At 34.8% G+C, this 21,004-nt stretch overlaps 1 protein-coding gene across 1 annotated transcript in view; it reads right to left on the bottom strand.

Moving 5' to 3' along the window:
* KIF6 (kinesin family member 6) overlaps positions 1-21,004 on the bottom strand; it is a 182,345-nt gene that overhangs the window by 111,248 nt on the left and 50,093 nt on the right. Inside the window, exons 8-10 of the mRNA XM_067293186.1 lie at positions 18,312-18,455; positions 14,793-14,879; positions 10,826-10,929 (exon numbers count right to left, since the gene is read on the bottom strand). Of these exons, the coding sequence (XP_067149287.1) occupies positions 10,826-10,929; positions 14,793-14,879; positions 18,312-18,455 (335 nt within the window). The remainder of the gene's footprint in view (positions 1-10,825; positions 10,930-14,792; positions 14,880-18,311; positions 18,456-21,004) is intronic.

The raw sequence follows: 21,004 nt of genomic DNA, 5'->3' as shown, positions 1-21,004 counted from the left end.
ATTCAACACACATTCCTACTTCTGAATCAGTCTTATGTTTGCATGAAGGAGGATACAAATCACACAGCTGAAATGCATCAGAAAAGCACTCCTAGTCAACTGAGAGTATGTTTTTAAAATTTAGAGCTCTCATTAAGATGCAAGATGTTGTAGGGTCTCAAAATACAGATTTTGGAAGGACTCATTTTGACCTTGCTTTATGTGCCATGATTCATTTTTGGGAGAGCTTGCCTTTTAACCTCTGATCACTGACACTGTATATCATGTACCAAAATTAAGTTCACTTAAAGAATAATTAATTTTGTGTGTCAACTGTGAACTCCATGACATGCAAAAAGGAAATCCAAGATTACGAAAAATAAGCTGCAAAGAAGCTACTGAAACATCTGAGATCACCAGAGAGGCTGCTTCAGTTAGAGAAGTTTGCTTACCTTAACTTTTTCAGCAACTTTCCTAGCCTGCTATTAGTAACATACTCCATGCCAATTTCATTATATATTCATTCCGAAAATTCTCTTTAAGTACGATAATGATGTTCACGTAAACAATTCCTAAATTCACATCTTCAATAAACATTATAGATCTACTTAACTAAAAATGCATGAGAGCTGAAGCGAAGTTGCCATTATATTTAATACGAGCTACCACATAAGTTTTCTGTGCATCAATAAGAGAAAACGCTGGGGATTCTCAGTAGCTAATTTTTATCAATGGTGCTATGAAGGGCAAGAGAGAACATGGAAAGTATTTCCAGGTATTGCTGTTAATGGCATGACAAAGATGATAAAGTACACAATGCATCAGAGCTTGTACTGAGAAGAGCTATAAAATATCATTCATCAAACCAAAGCATGCCATGCAGGAAAACATAAAAAAAGTAAGGGGAAGGAGGCTAAGTAGGCTGTTGAAAGGAGACTGCATATAGAGTTATGTATTACTGCTTACACATATCATTATAGACAAATGTAACCTATTTTTAATATTAAGTAACACAATAGAGATTAATAAATGATAAATCTTATTTAACTCTTATTTAACAGAAAGAGAGTCTTTCCATTGAGATGAATGGGATTTGGGTCAGCCTATGTGTATTCAAAAAATAATTTATTTTGTCATTCACAATTTTCTTGACTCTCGTTTCAAATGACTTTATTGACATTTAATACTTTTTGGAAAGTCTTCCTGCTTACAGCTAGCTTAATTTCTACTCTATCAGTGGCAGACATGCCCTAACCTTATGTCCAGTGGCAGGAAGTAACTGAGGCCAGAAAAGGCATGATATTTGTCTTTTTTTTTTTTTTTTTTTTTTTAAAAGAGGAGTTACAACTATTTCCACTCTCAAGTAGAGTTTTCATTAGGCAAGAAGGCTCTTATGTTTTAGCCTAGATCCAGACAGTAAACAAGAATTTCACCACCACTGACTGGATCAAATGCAATGGCATAAAATCATGCTGTGGGGTAACCTGAACTCAGAAAGGAGAGGTCAGACTGGCCCAATAGATAATTTGCCTACTTTATGGCTCCAAACTATGGCATTATTGATAAAATTCAGTAATTTATCGAATCTACACTGGGAGGTACCTAGAAAGAATAGCTCACCATGTCACGTAGTTTGAGAAACCTGAGCTATCGCAAAGTGCCAGTCAGCAAAAAACAGTGACAGCATGACTGGGAGATGCATGCTTTTGGGAAAAGGAAATGGGCATTTTCAGACCTTAGTGGAATAGATCTCCTCCCTCTCATTCCGCTTCAGTTGGTAATTGGTCTAGAAAAAAAGCAATGGATAGAAATGTGCATGATAGTGGATACGACTGTAATTACCTAACAAGTAAGTGACATATAATGAGGTAACGTATTGCATATCCAGAAATAACTGTTTAACTTCTAATAAAAATAGGTTAACTCTTGGGTAGAATAATAATAAAGGTAACTAAATACTGGAACTATTTACCTAAGCCTAAAATAATTTCCTCATTAGATGCTTTTAAGGACAGTTTTTTAAACATAGTCTAGGACTGCTGTAAATAAGTTTCATACCATCTTGGAGCAGGGAAATAGAGTAACTGAGTTCTTGAGTCTCTTTTGTTTCTATACTTCGGAAGATTTTTATACATTTTGTCACTTTAAATATCTATACACTGCTCTAACAACTGAAAAAAACTACTACAGGATAAAAAAGACAAAGATCCCCTTTTCTGGCTCTGATTGCAATGTCTTTCATGAAAATGCCTGAACATAATGTACTTCATATTGAAGCATATACTTTATGTAAGAGGAAATCTAGAAAGGTAAAATTACATATTATGAATTCTCTGTGAGGTTCATTTTCACCCTGCAAACTGAAAAAGCATTCCAGGCTAGTTTGTAAATAATCATGAAAATGTAAAAAATCACTAGCAACTACATTTTAAGAAACAGAATTATGGGTGATAATGAATTCATTGCTGCAAATGGCAAAACTCTTGTTTATTTTTAGGATAACTTTTTAAACTAAGAGCTAGATTCTGAGGTGCCACACAGTAATCAGGAACCATTTTCAATGACATAGTGGGTCAGACAGATGAAAGCTGAACTGACATAGTCAGCTTCATTATTCCAGCTACCCACACCTGTGAGAAAAAAAACTGATACTGTTGATGAGGTAAACAAACAAAAATAGGTATGCATGAACTTTTATAAAATATGCACATCACTATTTCATCGGTGCCTTCTGTATTCCATTTTTTTTTTTAATTTTCTGGTATTTTAGATTTATTGTTGTCATAGTAGATTATTAAAAGACAAAGATTAGTCCAGGGATGATCAGAATACTGAATTTGGAATAAGGAAATACAAACTTTAACACTGATTTTTTAAATTCACAGGCATTATACTTCCTTTGTTTTTGCCTCAATTTGTAAATCTATGAAATAGGCAATTATACCAAGTTATATAGGCAGGCAATTCACAGAATATTAGCTTAGGTGAACTATGTAGATGGTCTAGAAACCACGTAAAAGTCCAGAATTTTAATTCAATGATATTATATGCATATTGGGAATGATTGTGCAAGGTGTTAACCTAAATTGGTTAAAAGTCTCAGACAATGATTGCCTTTGGAAATCAGCCGAAACTGCATTAATAAAAACCTAAATTATTCATGAAAATGAATGCTGCAGATCTTCAAAATTTTACTACATATTGGAATTTGAAGTTCCTAAAGATGATTTTGGAACTTTTTCTTATATACTGAATTTTGGGTAACTTCCAGTCTTTAAGTCTGTATAATGAAGTGAATCCTATTCTTATACCTGCACAGATAGCAATTCCCTAAAATGGTGGAAATTGAGCTTGTGAATAAGATTTAAATATGGTTATCAATATATTAACCTTCCTAAAGAAAGCCATGGTATCTTGTACAAAAAAGGAAAAAGAGGCACAGACATGGTCAAAATTTGAAGTTCTAAAACATATATATTACATATGTAGAACTGTAAAAAGAGGAAATTGGAGAACACAGCGATACGGCCAAGAATTACATTTAAGGAGTTCAAGTGTTTTTCACAAATATTGAATGTTGTCTGGTGTTTCCAGGTCTAGTAAGAACACGTTTATTAGACCAGATGGTCGTTTCCTAATCCTTTATTCCTAATTATTTAATATTTTCAACAGGAGACAAGTGCTTATGAAAAAATTGATAAAGCAAAAGTATATTCCTTCTCTACTGAAAATGAGTAGAAACAAATAGATCTGTTAATATCATATGCATTTTGTTCATACTATAAGCAACAATTAGGATTTATATACAGCATCTTTATATAGTCAATAGATTGGTATCCAAAGAGATTACCTGAATTCAGGCTGGCGTGGAATTTAATTATTTCAATTTTTTTTCAATTGTATGGAGCTTAGTTACTTCAGAGTAAAAATTTTGCAAATAAAGCTTATAATTTTGTAAAGCAGACAAACAGTATCATACCTACAGATGAATAATTAACATTAAATGTTTGCACTTCACAGTAGAGAAGCATACATCTCCTATTATAGCTATCAGTCTCTTTTCTTTTTTATTAGACATATGGGCAAAGCTATTTTTACTACCTCCTTATGTAAGGAAATTCTTCTGAATTAGATGGCTACAATACGGCAAACAGATGTAAAGTCTTTCTATGCAGTTGAAAATTATTTATATCAATGATGAAATGCACACACATCTAAATCTCTGCACCAGTAAGTCAAGGGGAGGTGTGACATGGACTGTAATAAGACCAAGACTGGCTTATATGGAGAAAAAAAAAAAAAGCCTCAGTAATACTAAAAGGGCAGAATTTTGGCACAGAAGAAACATGTCAAGTAGCTTGCAGGGCACACAATTTGCTTCTTTAACAGTACTTTATAATAACAAACCTAAAACGCATACATAAAGAAATGTTACTCACTGTCAACAAATATTTGTGGCCATAATGGTGGTCATAACCTAATCACTAGAGTGCATCTGTAAGTAGGAAGAGAGAACTAAGCAAGGGAAAACTAAGCTTTAGTTTATCAAAATTTGAAAAATAACTACCTCTGAGTAGAAAGTAGCAGGAACCTCAGATAAAAAGAACGAACATAGGACAAGAATAAAAATTACTTAAGAAAGTCAAAAGGACTAATGCAGATGAAAACTGAGATATACAGAAGAGAGAGGTTGTTTTGAAAAATTTCTGTAAGTATCTCTCACAGGTTTTTAATTGGATGTAAACTTGGAAGAAAAAGTTGTTCAAAAGGTATTCAAAGTGCCAAAAGATGCAAATAGGCACTCAGTGGCACTTTCAGAAGCATGTCAGCCTACCAGGCCTCCAATGGATTTCAGTGAGAATCCAAAAATCTGCTCTGACCAGACACTTCTGAACATTGGAAATTCACTCCAAAACCAAATTCTGTTATTCTATTATATCTTTTTTCCATACACCTCACTAATATGAGCTATGGTATATTCCATTATCTCTCATTAAACAATGCGGCATTAGATGACTGGTACACTTTTGAACATTAGAACACAGGACATAGCATGTTTTCTCTTTTTCCTGGTAAAATAAAGTTGCAAATCTTTGAAAGAACTTTAAATTTTTTCTCAATAGTTTCAATGTAAAAGGTAGCCAGTGAAAATAATAAAAGAAAATTTTTCTACTTAGGTCAACGACCTAAGATCAAAGAAAAGATATTTACACTTTCTTACTTTAAACATCCAATTTAGGTACCTGAATTAGGAATCTGAACTTCCTGTGCAGTTGCTAAAGATTTTCTATCACTTAAGGGAAAAAATGCCCTTTGGAGAAATACATTGATTTAATATGCTTCTAATTCAGGCACCTAAGCTAAGTGTTAATGTGAGATGTTTTAAAACTACTCTACGGTTAATATAGCTTCTCTCCTTCAATATCATGCTACCCAGTATTGGTTCTCAGTCTCATTTAGTCTCCTAACTTCTGCACAAATCCTCTGTGTAGCTGTGTTGACATAAGGCAAGGTAATACGCTTCTACTTCTTCCACCTTGCAACTGAAATTGAACATTGACATAAACAAATAGGAACATTTGCTCCGCTTTGTAAATGAACCATTTGTTAAACAGCTTAAGTATGAGTAACTGTTAAAGCTCTATATTGTACAACAGTGCAATATTGTTAATACCATGATAGCATACAGATGTCACAATGTTGAAACAGAAAAATGAAAGACAGAAAGAAGTAATGAGAAATCCAGCACTAGGATAAGATGAACAATATATGATTGTTGAAGTAAAAAACAGAGGAGCTGTAATAACATATGTATCTGAAAGAAATAAGGTAAAGTTATTAATAAATTAAAGTGCTAAGCCAGTACTTCCGGTCCTGTTATTAGAGAATTCCAACTGGCAAAGGTTCTGGAAGCGTGGGTGCTCTGGAACACAAGATTTTGATTTGAAGTCCTGACTTTCTGGGCACATATTGTAAATTGCTATTGAGCTCATTTACAACAACAACAACAGCAACAAAAAATCCCAAATGATTCAAACAAAAAGGCCTCTCCCATTTATTTTTGGCATGCTTCTCACCAAAGAAAAAAAAAATACATTTGAATGCAATTTAATCCTATTCTAAAAGTATAATACAGAAGTCTGTGAGTTTACAGTTTCCTTCTATTTGGGATGCATGATGCCATTTTATGTATTTTTTTCAAAAGGGCAAAGTGTTCCAATTTTTTTTTTTCCCTAAACAAGGAACTAATTCTCTAGCTCAAAGAAATATTTAGAGAACAGCCCATTACTATTGAGAAAGTAGATGCGGAGATCCAAAGCAAGCAATTCAGATTTTGGAAGCATTTTATGAACTCCATTCTGAACCACTTATGTAGTCTAGCTGAACATTTTACGTGTGCTTTTAAATAAACAAAATGAGAGCAGCAGAATTCATAGATGTTTAACATTTATGAGAATAAAATAATAAAACTAAAAATATTATATAGTAATGTAAATGCTAACTATTTAAAATAGAATTTTGAATTAAGAATTCCAGAGACAGCTGTAGCTTTATTCTCAGGACAGACTGTGTTGCATTGTAATTTAGTATTCAGAAGCAAAGTCAGGAGCATTTGTTTTTCATTTTGTTGTAAATTTACTGAACGACAGTGTGGCAGCATAGTGGTTATTAGGAAAGCCTATTTGACAGATGTTTTTTCTTCTGTTAACTAAAAAAAAAAAAAAAACCTTCTTCAAGTGAGGAAAAAAAGACAAATGAAGAACCAGCTACAGTATATTCACATACTAGCTTTAAAAATCTAACAATGTTAACTTCAGTGAGTAGCCCACTGACTTCCTTTGGAATACTCTGCAAGTGAGCAGAGCATAGTATTTGAAATCTATAATGATCCTAGTTATAATTTCCTCTCTACATATATTAAAAAACATCAATCAAAAAAAAGTATTATTCTGTCAGGAATCCCCTACAGTACTTATTATTCTCCTAAAAGCCATTATTGTGTGGTGCCTCCAAATAAATGGCAACACACTATGCTGCATTATCACATGTACCATGCCTCTTTTCTTCCACTCTGTGTCATAACAATCTGCTCCATATGTTTCCTAACAAGTAATATTATTTAGGTTTCATTATATAATAACTAGATGCAAACCACAACACAGACATGTTTCAGTAAGAGTAAATCTTGCTTTTATCAGCCCTCATCCAAGTCAATGCTTATGTTTGGACTGCTCACTTGTATATTTATTTTTTAATTTGTGCAAACTCTCCAGATAACAGGGAGCCCCAAACTCAGACAGTCAGTCTCAATAAACAGAACTATCATAAAGATTTGCTATGTTATGCATTGGTAGTTTCTAAATGGAGACAGAGCATTTAGATGCTATCTGCTGATGTTCATATACTTAAAAGCTCAAAAATGATCACGACAGGAGGTTCAAACCTACCAAAACCAATATGCTCATATAAATATTGTCTACATATGAAATCAAGTTCAAAATGTGTACATTTTCAAAAGCACAGAAAGATATTTTCTTTAAAGTAGTGGCTTTTTATATTCATAGTGGTTGAGCTGTTAACCTTCTGTGTGCAAAAACACACAAATGTAAAACTTATAATGGCTGTGCTGCCATTCAGAGAGACCTGGACAGGCTGGAGAGGTGGGTGGAGAGGAACCTCCTGAAGTTCAACAAAGGCAAGTGCAGGGTCCTGCACCTGGGGAGGAATAACCCCATGCACCAGTACAGGTTGGGGGCTGACCTGCTGGAAAGCAGCTCTGCGGAGAAGGACCTGGGAGTGCTGGTGGACACCAAGTTAAGTATGAGGCAGCAATGTGCCCTTGTGGCCAAGAAGGCCAATGGTGTCCTGGGGTGCATCAGGAAGAGTGTTGCCAGCAGGTCGAGGGAGGTGATTCTCCCCCTCTACTCAGCCCTGGTGAGGCCCCATCTGGAGTACTGCGTCCAGTTCTGGGCTCCCCAGTACAAGAGGGATGTGGCACTACCGGAGCAAGTGCAGCGAAGGGCCACAAAGATGATTAGGGGACTGGAGCATCTCTCTTATGAGGAAAGGCTGAGAGAGCTTGGCCTGTTTAGCCTGGAGAAGAGAAGGCTGAGAGGAGATCTTATCAATGTGTGCAAGTATCTGAAGGGAGGGTGTCAAGAGGATGGAGCCAGACTCTTTTCAGCGGTGCCGAGCGACAGGACGCGAGGCAACGGGCACAAACTGAAACACAGACAATTCCATCTGAACATGAGGAAATACTTTTTCACTGTGAGGGTGACAGAGCACTGGAACAGGTTGCCCAGAGAGGTGGTGGAGTCTCCTTCTCTGGAGATATTCAAAACAAGCCTGGATGCAATCCTGTGCAATGTGCTCTAGGTGACCCTGCTTGAGCAGGGGGGTTGGACTAGATGATCTCCAGAGGTCCCTTCCAACCTCAGCGATTCTGTGATAATAAAGAGAGCCTGACATTTGATATTTCCCCCCACTGGAATCGTTTAAAGAAAAGACTGACTCATCTTTCAACATTCCATTCAGCATATAATGTTAATAAGTGGATCTGACTGGCTCACGAATATGACAGAAATTCTCTTACAATATTTTGTGCACTGTTTGAGACTATGCCATCCATAAAAAATTCTGTATAACCAATTATGTTTTCCATTTTAAGTCTACAATAAAAATAAGGATCTTTGAACAAAGTCACTATTTGAAATGCTATACTATATGACTGCTGAGGGTAAATGTTTCAGGTCCTTCTTGTTGACTATTGGTCCTCAGGAAATGCCTTGTATCTCAATCACTAGTATTTAAGTTTGGCTCCATATCTTAATTAGAGTATTTGTTCCAAGCAAAAACATATCTTTAAAACAATGAACATGCATGCTACAAGAGCCTGAGGACACATAAGTAAAAAATAAATTAAAAAAAGTAAAAATATTATGTTGTCCTAATATAACTGAGGTCTCTGTAAGCAGTTTTTCCTTCTGTGTTTTACTACAGGTAGAAACTTATTAAAGGCAGAAAGTCTCCTCCCTGCTTCTTTCTGGAGGACTAGGAAGCAAAATTCCTTGCTATGATTTCAGAACCAACCTTTTTCTGATAAAATAATGGACTATTTATTGTGCTATACAGATTAAAAAAAATACACAACTGATGAACTTTTTATTTACATATTTCTAAAACAAGGCTTCCCAGATGTATGTATGCTATAGTGCAACTGTATCCAGTACTTTACATTCTTAGTTTCCTTTGCACACTTATATTAAAAACTTTCATCTACTGTAAATCCATTTCCACCTATAAGACTGCCAGTTTTGTGGCAAAAAGCCAGTAGAAAATCTCAGGAAGTGAGAGTTATGGCCATGGCCTAAAAATATCCTAATGATTTCCCAAAACTTGATTTCCCTACAGAACCAAACAGCAAGCAAGACTAAAGGGGAAAATTTATGTGATAGATGTTTATAATGGAGTTAGGAAAGAAAATGTTTAAATTAATGTACAGACTATTTAAGTACATCATAATAAAGTCAGTGAGAGTCACTCTCTTCTTCTGAAGGACTAGTTTTGTCATGGCAAACAGAAATTAGCCAATAAGGGCATTTAATTTCTCTTATAAAGAAAAAGAAAGTTATTTTTATTGTTTTTTACATTTTCTTTCTATGCCTTTATTTTCTCACATCCAGTGTTGCCCTGTAAAGTTCTTGGCGCATTTGATGTAGGGAAGGAAAACTCACATACTTTGGGGCAGAATGATAGTATATCCAGTAGGAACTGGGTGGACATTTCCAGTTGGCAGGTTATACTGGCAGCTGCCTCTATTGAAAATGACTCAGATTAACATTGTAAAATAAACATTTACATAAGGCTATCTAGTTCCTCATCCTTGATGTAGACATCGTTTAGTTTCTGAATTTAAAAAACAAACAAAACAACAAGAAATAAGACTGAAGAACAACCACTCTCTACATAAGAAACTCAAGATTAAAGGTAGCAGCATGTCCCATTTCTCCAGGATCGCCTACATGGCAGGGGAGATGCTTAGCACTAGTAGTATTCTTCTGAATCATTTCTAGGGGAAATTAAGATCAGACAGTAAACAGCTTCAAATTAGTAACCATTAATTTACCAACCAACCAAAACCTCAAGTAAGTTCATACTTTTTTATATGGATGAGGCAAAGACATTAAATAGGTCCATCCTACAGAATCAATAATTTTTCAAAATTGGGAATTGAATTTAGTTATGGTGAACTTTTAGACTTAGTAAATATTTCTACATTATACACAGCATGTTCTTATATGCTGTACTGATCTGTTACTGAAAAACTGTAAGCTCTTAAAACACTTGTATGAACTAATCACTCATTTTCACTAGTATGCTCTGTTAAAATTTTGAAGATTTGGCTTTTAAGACATTGATTTTTTGTGTATTAGAAATACAAGCTTTTTTTTTTTTTTGGCTTATATCAAACTAGCACTGCAGCAAGAAACTTCTCAGCACAAAGAATATTTATTAGTTTTTCTCAGATCTTATATCCACTATTGAGAAATTTTGATTTTTTATTCTACGCTATTATATAACACTTCTTGCATGGCATCTGACAGGCATTCCCATCCTTAACACTTACTTCATTTCACTTCCTCAAAGCTGAGGCTACAAAAACACAGCCAGCAGCCTCATACAGCTTTTCATGGAAAACTGCCATTCTAACCTGGCACCTAACTTCACTTTATTATCTCTGAGAATTTTAAAACTCTGAGATGAATTTAAATGTTTATGCCACCAAAGAAGCTGAGAAAATGTTCATTATGAAAGAAGAAAACGAAAGCAATTAAGGCATTACCGAAGTAGCTCTTCTTGTGAGAGCTCTGCTGTTCTTTGCTCACCAGTCACTAGTGCCAGCTCATCCTTCAACTCCTGGATCTCCTTCTTCAGTTGAGCAATCATCTAAAAACAGCATAGCAATAAAGCAAGCATCATATGCAATAGCTAGGTTACAATTTTTGCATTAGAAGGCTGAGTTCAGGAAAATAGTACACTTTATGTTTTTCTTTTTTTCTTTTTTTAAACAGTATCTCATTTTTTAAAACTGTCCTAACGCCTTAAATACACAAAGCATTTTTCCCCTTTTCCATTTACAAAAAAAGTCTTCCAAATTCAGTAAACTCTGTGTGTTAGAAGACATCGCTATACAGAAAGAGTTCAAAAGATTATTTGCAAAAGAGAAAAGTAATTTGCCATGTGAGTAAAAGAGCTTTGAGACTCATTAGTTTTGCTTAATAGTGATGAAAACACATTTAAAACAGAACTGATGTCTTTGACAGAAGAAGAAAAACAACTACAGCCCAGAAGTGAATTATTCTTTTTTCCTTTAGAAAGATAAATTCCAAAACAGTATCTTATTATTTTAATCTTAACTTTTTTTTTACATCTAACAACCTACCTCCGTATAGAATTACAGCATACTATAATTATTAGATGTATCATTTGCTAACAAATGAATGCTATAAACAAAAATAAAGAGAATTAAATGACATTAACAATTAGTAATGATTGAGAAAGTGACTTGGAGAACTATACTGGATTTCTTAATTTTAATTGCTCATTACTGGAGCTTGTACTTTCTGAAAAAAGTTTATATAAAAATATATTTTACAATTTATTACGCTCCTATGGTCAAATTCTCTGAAGCAAGGACAATATGCAAGTCCCTAAGTCTAAAACATGAACGAGCAAGTACTTAGTTACTTCAAGACTGATTATTTTAATGATGTATCACCTTATGATAGCTCAAACACATCGAAAGTCCAATGTTATTTTTAGATGAGTGTGAATACACTGAATCCATGTGCAAATGACCACTCCAAGAGAAGCATGTTTTCAGGGAAAAATGAATCCTACTTGATTGTATGCACCTTCTAGAATTACGATCGTTGAGTCTGTTGATGCATCTTCACTGGACATTAAAATTCCTTCAAACATTTGGATTTCTTTTAATTGTTAATTTTAACAATGAATTCCTAAACTTTGAATGGCTATTTTTACTTTAAAAAGTAAAAACATTCTAAACATACTTCAAGATTTTTTTTTTTTTTTTACTCTAAACTTACTGGTAATATATTTGCTACCATAAAGCATGAAAAATTACAGTAGTTCAAAAATGTTTTATCTAAGAATCTATTAGATGCTAATTACAGACATTGCAAGAGTGCTTCAAGAATATTGCAGGGTAAGCATTTTAACCTGATTTTAGGATGCCTTACTCTGGTGCTAAACTCTGATGTAGTCTTTTCCACATCCTGAGTCAATAAAATACAAATTGGGGCTGGAATATAAAAAAGCAGGACCGATATATCACCTTTGTTCAAAGTTCAAATTTATTAGAATAATTAACCTTAATCTGACAACAATGGAAACGCCATTTTCATAAGGATAAAGTGCTAATTTTCAAGTAATATAAAGGCAAACAAAGATCTGCAGAAACATAATGTTGTAATATATATTTTTAAATGAATGCCAGAAGAGATTCAATTTAATTCAGGGTCAACAGCTTGGTTTTCAGTTTAAATCAAATCCTTCTGGTCATGAGTGAGAGAGGTTCAAAGCTGAGTTGCTTAAAAAGTAGAATGAATACATGTTCATCTTTTTAGTGAAGATACACAGTGAAGAAGTCTCCATTATGAAGAATAAAGTTCATAGAGCAGTCAAAGTCATCTCAGATCTGTCAAAAGGTATTGCACACTCCCTTTATAAAGCATGTATTCAACTTGCAGATGGTGAATTGTGCAAATAAATGGTATTTGATTTTAAGAAAAAAATCATAAGTCCAGCAGTTAACTGAATAATTGCACCCTGGGAATGTATTTTAGGTAGGAAAGATGGGCAACAAATTCCACAATGACCACCGAGCCATATAAAGCCCAGGTAACTGTGCTCCCCGTCACTTCTCCAAAAGTGGGAATGGATTTCTAACCCTCCCTAGCCCACTTCTGTTTTACTTGCTAAATGATCCTGCAGAGCGAGACATACCAGATCCGTGCTCCACAGGATGTAGTAAATGTTCAGGAGCCTGCATGTGTTCCACCTCAATCAAAGGCTTCTGTGGCCACAGAAGGAATGTTTTGCATGATTTACTACTACAGAGTCTACAAAGGAAGGAAAAGAAGCACAGAAAGATAGAAAGACAGAAGTTGTGCAGTCTTCTCTTTTTTTTTTTTTTTTTTATTTGTGACTCTGTTACTGTCAGAAATTGTTTGGAAAGCAAAGTGAAAAAACAGCAAAAAACCTGACGAGACTCTCTTATTCCCTCTGAACTTTCAGAACAAGAGAAAATAAAGGCATAATCATTAACAGTTGCTGAAATGTGTTAATTAGTATTAAATAACAATAAAGGAAACAATCAATCATCTAATCTGCCAATTTTAAGAAATCAAATGCTTCTTATGCTTTTAATCTAATTTTTCCTTTCTGAGGTCCAGCATTTAAGGGGAATACATTTCCTAGCCAGTTCAGAAAGTCATATCAGAACAAAATACATAAAACTTATGATGACAAATTAGTCATGAGAAAACTAGAAATAGAGTAAAAATTTTGCCCATTAAAAAGAGTAATGATGAGATTAGTATATAATAAAAGCACATAGGTTCACTGAAATTAGAATAGTTCATTCAGATTTTATATTCTTTAGAATTGCAAAGGTAAACTTCAAATTTATAATTATGTTGATAAAGTACTATCAGTTTTAAATAATGTCTGTTTTAGAGTAACATAAGGCATTTATTTAGAGAAGCACGGGCAGCAAAACAATCTGACTGGTATCCTGTAGAAACTCAGGTGCTGTCTCACCTAGAAACAAGATACTGTTAATAAGCTGCTTCCACTCATTTTCTGCAATGCTAAGGACAAAACTGGCTCAGAAGCTATAGTTGACAGCAAAACACTGTGACAGACTAACCCCTAACAGTGCACCACAGCAGCCAAAAGCTTGCAACTGACTGTCAGAATCCTGAAATGAGAAAATACTGGGATGGCTAAACTGTACAGCCCTCCATGCTCAGGAGCTACATTGCTAGCATTGTCCAAGGTAATGATCAAAGCTAACTGGATTACACCTACAAGAGACAAAATGATAGCAGTGACTTACCAGTAGCTTCAAGCTGAAATTCACTAGAAATTACATGTTATGAACTGTAGCTCAGTAATTCTCGTTTAATACATACATTTTCCTTCAAAGCTTGACCCATTCCCTTTGACATCGATTGATCAAGAGCAGATCACCTCTCCCTATCACATAATACTTCCATGACAATTTTAGCATTTGATTACATGGAAAAGCACTACCAGGAAAATAATTAATGCATTCATTAATGTCTTTAATCCAAGGTAACATGTATGATATCAAAATAAAGGAGAGGAATAATAAAAAAGCATCATCAGTTGATTAGTGCTATTGGTAGATTTTTAAGAGCTTTAGGAACATCCGATTATCTGTGACCATGACTTAGAAACTACTACCCTAAAGAAGCAACATAGAGACAATAATGTTGTCAACACAAAGACCATAATGTCTCAGCTGCCTTAGGGGCTGAGAAAGCCTTTAGGGGTTTTTATAAAGATCAGTTTAACTGTAATTATCCCCAGAAGATAAAATAAAAGTAGAAGCTATTTTATTGAGAAGACTGGAATTTGCATCTAAAATCCATTTAATAGGATGATTCATTATAAAATCTTTAACATCGATTTGACTGCTTTGGATTACTAAAACTAAAAAACGAGCATTTCCTTTCCCTTAGTCCCCAAACAATTCTCACCAGTCTGGGGTCAATCTCTTCATTAAGAACTGCTTCATTCTTAATAAGAGCAACTCGCTGTGCAAATCTGCAGGTTGATATAGATTCCTAGAAGGAAAAAAAAAAGAAAAAAAAAGAAAAAATTTCGGTTAGCTTGGCACCAGGTAACTGGAACAGAGCTCTGATGAAGTCACCAAAACAAGTTTCCTTTTTTGTGTATTTTACAGAACCAATCCGAGATTTCATATTTCAAAGCAGCAATATTCAAGAATAATAGATTAGCATATTAAAGAAACTGACATATAAAACTCTCAAATCAAAACACTTACTTTACTGACCCAGTCAGCCCCTTGATCTACTATGCTTTGAATGATTTCCCAGCTAACACTAAAGGATAAGAAAGGCATACTACTCAGAAGGGAAAAAAGCTTGACTGATGAGAAAAAAGGAAATCAACTAAAAACAGTTTTTTGGTGAAACTGGAAATGGAGAAGCACATGTAAGAGAAGACGGGCAAAGAAGTGAAGGAAAGGACAGTGGGAGACTAGGTCACAAGTGAGAGAAACAAGTTGGGAGACCTGGAGCTAGAAGCATACAGGAGAATTATAAGATAAGAAACTGTCAGAGAGCTGAACTAAGAAGGAAGTGTGTGGGGGGGTCCTATCAAGAAGCCAGAAAACCAGAAGACTGCAAGACAGTCTGTGACAACCAGTTCATCTAGATACACCTAGTACAACTACTACATCCGTCTAGGACATGGAATGAAATGGAAGATCTCTAAGTCCTATTCTCTCCTTTGAGGTCAGCAAATGCTTAAATGCCAGACTCCACCGAAAAACTTACCTACCTAACGGATAAAAGAAACCAATTGCTCAAACAATAAAATATCACATGGTAGTTTTAGAAGTTCCAATAATGTTTGATAAACTATGCAGTAAAGTTTTCTCTGATGTGCCAGTTTCTCTTTTATTAAAATGTAAAAATTTACACATAACCCCCCACATTCATAGAATATTATTACTGTTACAGAATCCTGTTTCCGAATTAAAGGAGTTTCATTCAGTTTCCCAAACACATGAATACTAATTTAAATAAATGATCATATACTCTTTTATCTAAAGGACCACTGTCTCTCTCAGTGCTTGGAAGGGTGGGATCTGAATTAGAGTTATATGATGCTGTTGCATATGTTGCTGTTTATTGCAAAAGATATACAGTGAACCAAACAAGAGTTCTCAAGGAAAGGAAAGGAAGGCCTTATGATTAAGAGAGCTGCACACAGTCTTAGCTGGATTCTGTTTACATTTGCTGTACAGTTCCTGTGCAATTATAATTAATGTAATCTTAGTTGTTCTATATTTTCACTAAGTACAATTATATGTACATTATACATATATATATTTCCATCAGACCTCTTTGCACTATTCAGTGTGAAGCATATATTAATTTAATGGATAGCTAACCAATGTTCAATGTGTGAGTTTATGATCTATTTACCCTATGCTACTACAATGTTAATCAAAGCTGACAACTACTAATTTCCTAATCATTCTTTCTACCATGCTTATTGCAACAGTACCTGAGGACTTCACAAAAATTAATGAATTAATCCTCTAAGTACTGCTTTGCTGTAAGGAGGTGGAAAGACCACACATTACAGAAGGGAAACCAAAGTCAACAGTATCAATGAATTTTAATTACACAGTAGAATGATAAAAAACCTAATTTTTCAGATTATCATTATATATCTTCTGCTGATAATGGAGTCCATTCAACTGTAGTTACAGCTATAATAATTACAATATCTTCAATTCAGAGTCAAGATTTTCTTTCAAGCACAAACTAGCACGAAATAAGTGATATAAGCTTTATACAAACTCTTTGACAGAAGTTGCAATATAATGTAATTATCTAGGACAACAGTCTATTTGTCCTATTATAAGAATGCCCTTTCTTATTCTGAATTCGCTGCTTTATTGTTTTCATTTTTGTCAAGAGACAAAGCTTGGTCCTTAAGGACATTGCTTTTATTATACAATTTCTATTCAAACCAGGGCAAGTCTGTCTTGTCCTTCGTGAATGAAACACATATCCAATGAAGAAAAAAAACCCACAACAATGACATAATGTCTCCCAGGGCTCAAAATTAAAATTAAACGGTGATCCCAATTCTAACATTTCCCAATATTTAGTAATTGGTTTAACTTCTGTCCTAATATTACTTAGGCATACTGGATTTTGGGGGGCAGTGTAGGGACTTCTGTTTATTTTTGGGAGGACTGAGGAACCGGATCTGTTCTGCAGATGGTATATGTTAAAGCAAGAACATGAAAGCTGTCAGAATCCTATTCTGGATAATTGCCAGGATTAAATATTTCAGAAATAGAAACCTGGACTGCAATGCAAGATAGATGTACCTGGTGAATTGATTTACAAAAGGGTGACTATCCCACACAGCCTAAAAAATGCATTAACAGACTTACCCAGTTGTAAACAGACATCCTGCTTGCATAACTACGTGTTTACAAGTCTGAACAATCTGCTGTCATTTAACAGCAAAGTCCTCTTCTAAAGAGGAAATTGTCTTCAATTAGACGAAGTACAGTTTACGTACAGTGCTTTCCACTGTATTTCAGAAAATAATCATTGGGTTTTGAAATAGTTTTTTTTGTTTGTTCATGCTAGAATATTTTGATGTTACAGAAAATCAGGAAATAACTAGATTATAAACTGCTTTGAGCAATGCTCTATATATGCACATTGCAACATATATTTTGGTAAACAAAGAGAAGAAAACATCAATATGTAGAATTCCAGGGCAGGAGCCTGGTGAAGGGAGTTAAAAATATCTGGAAAGTGTCCAAAAAACCCTAATCATTCCACCCAACTCCCTCGCGCTACCACAAATTCTCAAACTTTCTACCATACTCAAATGATGAAATCTTGGCTCCACAGAGGTTTACAGTTCTTTCAAGACTTTCAGTGTGATCAGAATTACACTGATAGATCTTACTAACGTGTCCTTTGGAAAATTCCTTGGAAATGTTTTTTCCATAACTCAAAGTTTTATTCATCAGGAAAAGGGTTCAATTTTAAAATTTTCTTGGTTCACTACTAGGTGCAAGTTCCTTCCCAACTTCTCCCTCACTTGAGATTACTTAGAGAACAGCACATTTCCTAAAAGATATTTATAGCCTGAATAAACTCTGCTTTGTTGAATATTGATATCTATCCTGAAAAATCTGCCAAAAATACTGTGATATTATCGTCAGACATGATATATGCTTGTATCAATTGGCAGAAGTTGGATCTGAAATATGAAATCAGTGACACACAGATCTCTTGTATAGAATATTAGGAAGAATTTGTCTCCGTCTTACTGTGGTTACCATGACAGATTTATCTTCTGAAGACAATGGTAAAATGTTTTTTGTGAGGATAAGAATGAAAGCATACACATTTGAACTGCAAACTGTAATAAAAGTCAAAAGAGCAGACTCTGTGAAAATTTTTCCTTGAAAGTAGATGGAAATAACATACACCTATGTTTCTTTTGTCTAAAGAGAGCGTTGCTATCATGGTAGTCATACAGTTTCCTCCCAGGCTGTCTCTTAGCACTGAGGTCATCATAGAGTTTCGGTAGGGAATGTGCGACCGATTTTTCTCAGCCAGGGCAATTATTACCTGAAATAATAATAAAAATGGAAAAAGGCTTTTAAATTTACATATATGTTAACAGTTAACACAGCGAGAGAACAAAAAAGATCTGCTCAGCAACCTAAACTTCTGATACAACAAAAACTAAACACAGTTACCTGCAAACCCACTGATTTTATTGAAGAGATTATCACTTAAATTAGAGCATGCTTGTATGTCTTTGTAGGAGCTAGGCCTGAAAGACTAAATTTAATTTCATTATACCCTAACTTTACAACTTCTCAGCAAAATGAAAAGTGAGCACATGATAAACTTAAAACCACAGAGTTTCCTGAGACACAGTAAGTTATTGAAAATCTTCCTAGAATGTTTTCTAGCATAACAAGAAAGTAAAATATGAATAGTATTCAACTAAAAACTTCCTTAACATTTGCTAAAGTGTGCTTTTAAAATGACACATTCTTAAAACACACAGTTCTTAGAGGGGTCAATCCATCTATTTCCTAGAAATAATGTCTTAAAAAGAACATATACAAATAAAATGGTGCACTGTTACCATGTACTGCTGGAAAGAAATAGGCTAATTCAGTGTAGATATATACACCTTGGCCAAAAAGGAAATGATACAGCTACCATTCTCAGTTTCCCTTCTCAGCTGTTTACATCATGGGACCTAATTATTATTAAATAAAAAGCTAGATTACCTCATGAACTGTTGTGATACAAAAGATTTGAACTGCTATCTGGCCAAGTATTGTACTGAAAAACTGTAGCCAAATGAATTATGTAAGCTATCCCAAATGGTTAAAAGTTTTTTTCCTTGAAAAGTGTTACATACCAACGCAAATTTTGTTTATGCTGCATTTAAGAAAATTGTTATTTTAGAAAATCTAGTGTTAATATTTTTGTTGGCGTTAGTTTTTCTTAATAGTCTTCAGGAAGTTAAAATTTCTTTTTATTATAAATTTTATAGTAACAGCCCTCAGAGGGACAAATGCATAACATGAAAATTACTATCTTGTAAAGCAATCTGAAAATACATTTCTGGAGCAAGGTTTTAACATCTCACATCTCTACGACTTGTTAGAAGGAAGTATGTTAAATTTTTTTAAATATATACATATATATATATATTTATCATATTGCCTAGAAACCTTACGTAATATAGGTTATACCTTGGTATGTACACTCACAGTCTGCCATACAGAGACTACAGTCTGAATAGACAACATAGAAAAAGAATGAGAGGAAAGAAATGTTATTTCCATTAAAAATGGGAACTGTGTTACAGAGAAGTTCACACAGGAAGTCTATAGCCCAGATAGAATTTGAAGCCACCCACACTAGTGGTGAAAAGCTATGTGACCCACTCTCACAATGCAGGAGCGGCTCTACTGTCATGTGAGTCATGTAACACAGGATACGATGGCTAAAGTCCCTTTAGTCCCTTTGGTAAAACCTCACCTAAACCACAAAATCAATCTTTAGAATCTAGTTAAGGAATCTGGAATAGAAAGAGGGCAAATCTGAAGGACAGGGCAATTATGTTCTTTCAATGAGTGACAGGGACCACCTGCAGAACGGGCAAGATTTGAACCTGGATTTTCTAGTGTCCAGCCAAATGTAACAAAAAAACTGTCTCATTTTGACACCGTAAAAAAGAGGGTGTTTCTACTCTTTTGATATCAAAAGTAAGAGGTTTTCCTTTTTAGTGCTGGTAGGTCTCACTTTGACAGGCCTTAACAATATTGCTGAACCAGGACTGCAATATGTCAGTTTGAATCACCATCATTTAAGCCACAAAGTTTTACTGGAGGAGGAGCAGGTGAAAGAAACCACTTTAAGACCTCTTTAATCTTTTAAACGTGAAAGCAGTCAGAGATATTTTCACCTGTGGAGTTTAAAACCGTATCCTATATGAAACATAACAGCAGCAAAGAGCAGGTAATAAGTACTAGAGGTACAATCATTCACAAATAGCTTTACTGAAACATTCAGAAATGTTTTTAAGAATAAAATAAGATCTGAGAGTCGCAAGTTGTTATGATACCCTCTGCAGCATGCCCAAGTGGCCCAGTCCCTGCCCACATCCATTATGCAAGCAGTAACCGTTGTACAAGGAAAAGATTTGCACCAGTACCTCACACCAATAGGCAGCCAGGAAATGTGGTCAGGGCATGCATAAGAGACAAGGATTTTGGGATGCGTCTCTAGTAGGTACAGAGTTAAGGGCTACATCCACACCCTGCAGTTATGTGCATCACATGCTCTGAAGCCATCTTCCTACGCCAGAGGTTTCCTTTGTTTCTCCTGTCCATCCACAGTTAGAAGATCTCTGTCAATGACCTTGATCCGTGTCCCACACCTTTCACATTCCTGCCCATACCTCCCTGCTCTTCTAATTTCTGCCAATCCATTCTCCCATCCCACCTCTAGTAATGTTTATCAGCTTAAGCTCTGCTCCTCACAGCACTATATTCCACCTCTTCTGCTGGCATCTTGTAATTAGTTGCAAACATTCTTATTTTTTGGACAACATATTCTGCTAATGCTGGTCTCAAGCATCTATGAAAGCA

The sequence above is a fragment of the Apteryx mantelli genome, chromosome 3, assembly GCF_036417845.1.
Source record: "Apteryx mantelli isolate bAptMan1 chromosome 3, bAptMan1.hap1, whole genome shotgun sequence".
In the NCBI taxonomy this organism is placed as follows: domain Eukaryota; kingdom Metazoa; phylum Chordata; class Aves; order Apterygiformes; family Apterygidae; genus Apteryx; species Apteryx mantelli.
This window is presented reverse-complemented; position numbering and strand designations above follow the sequence as displayed.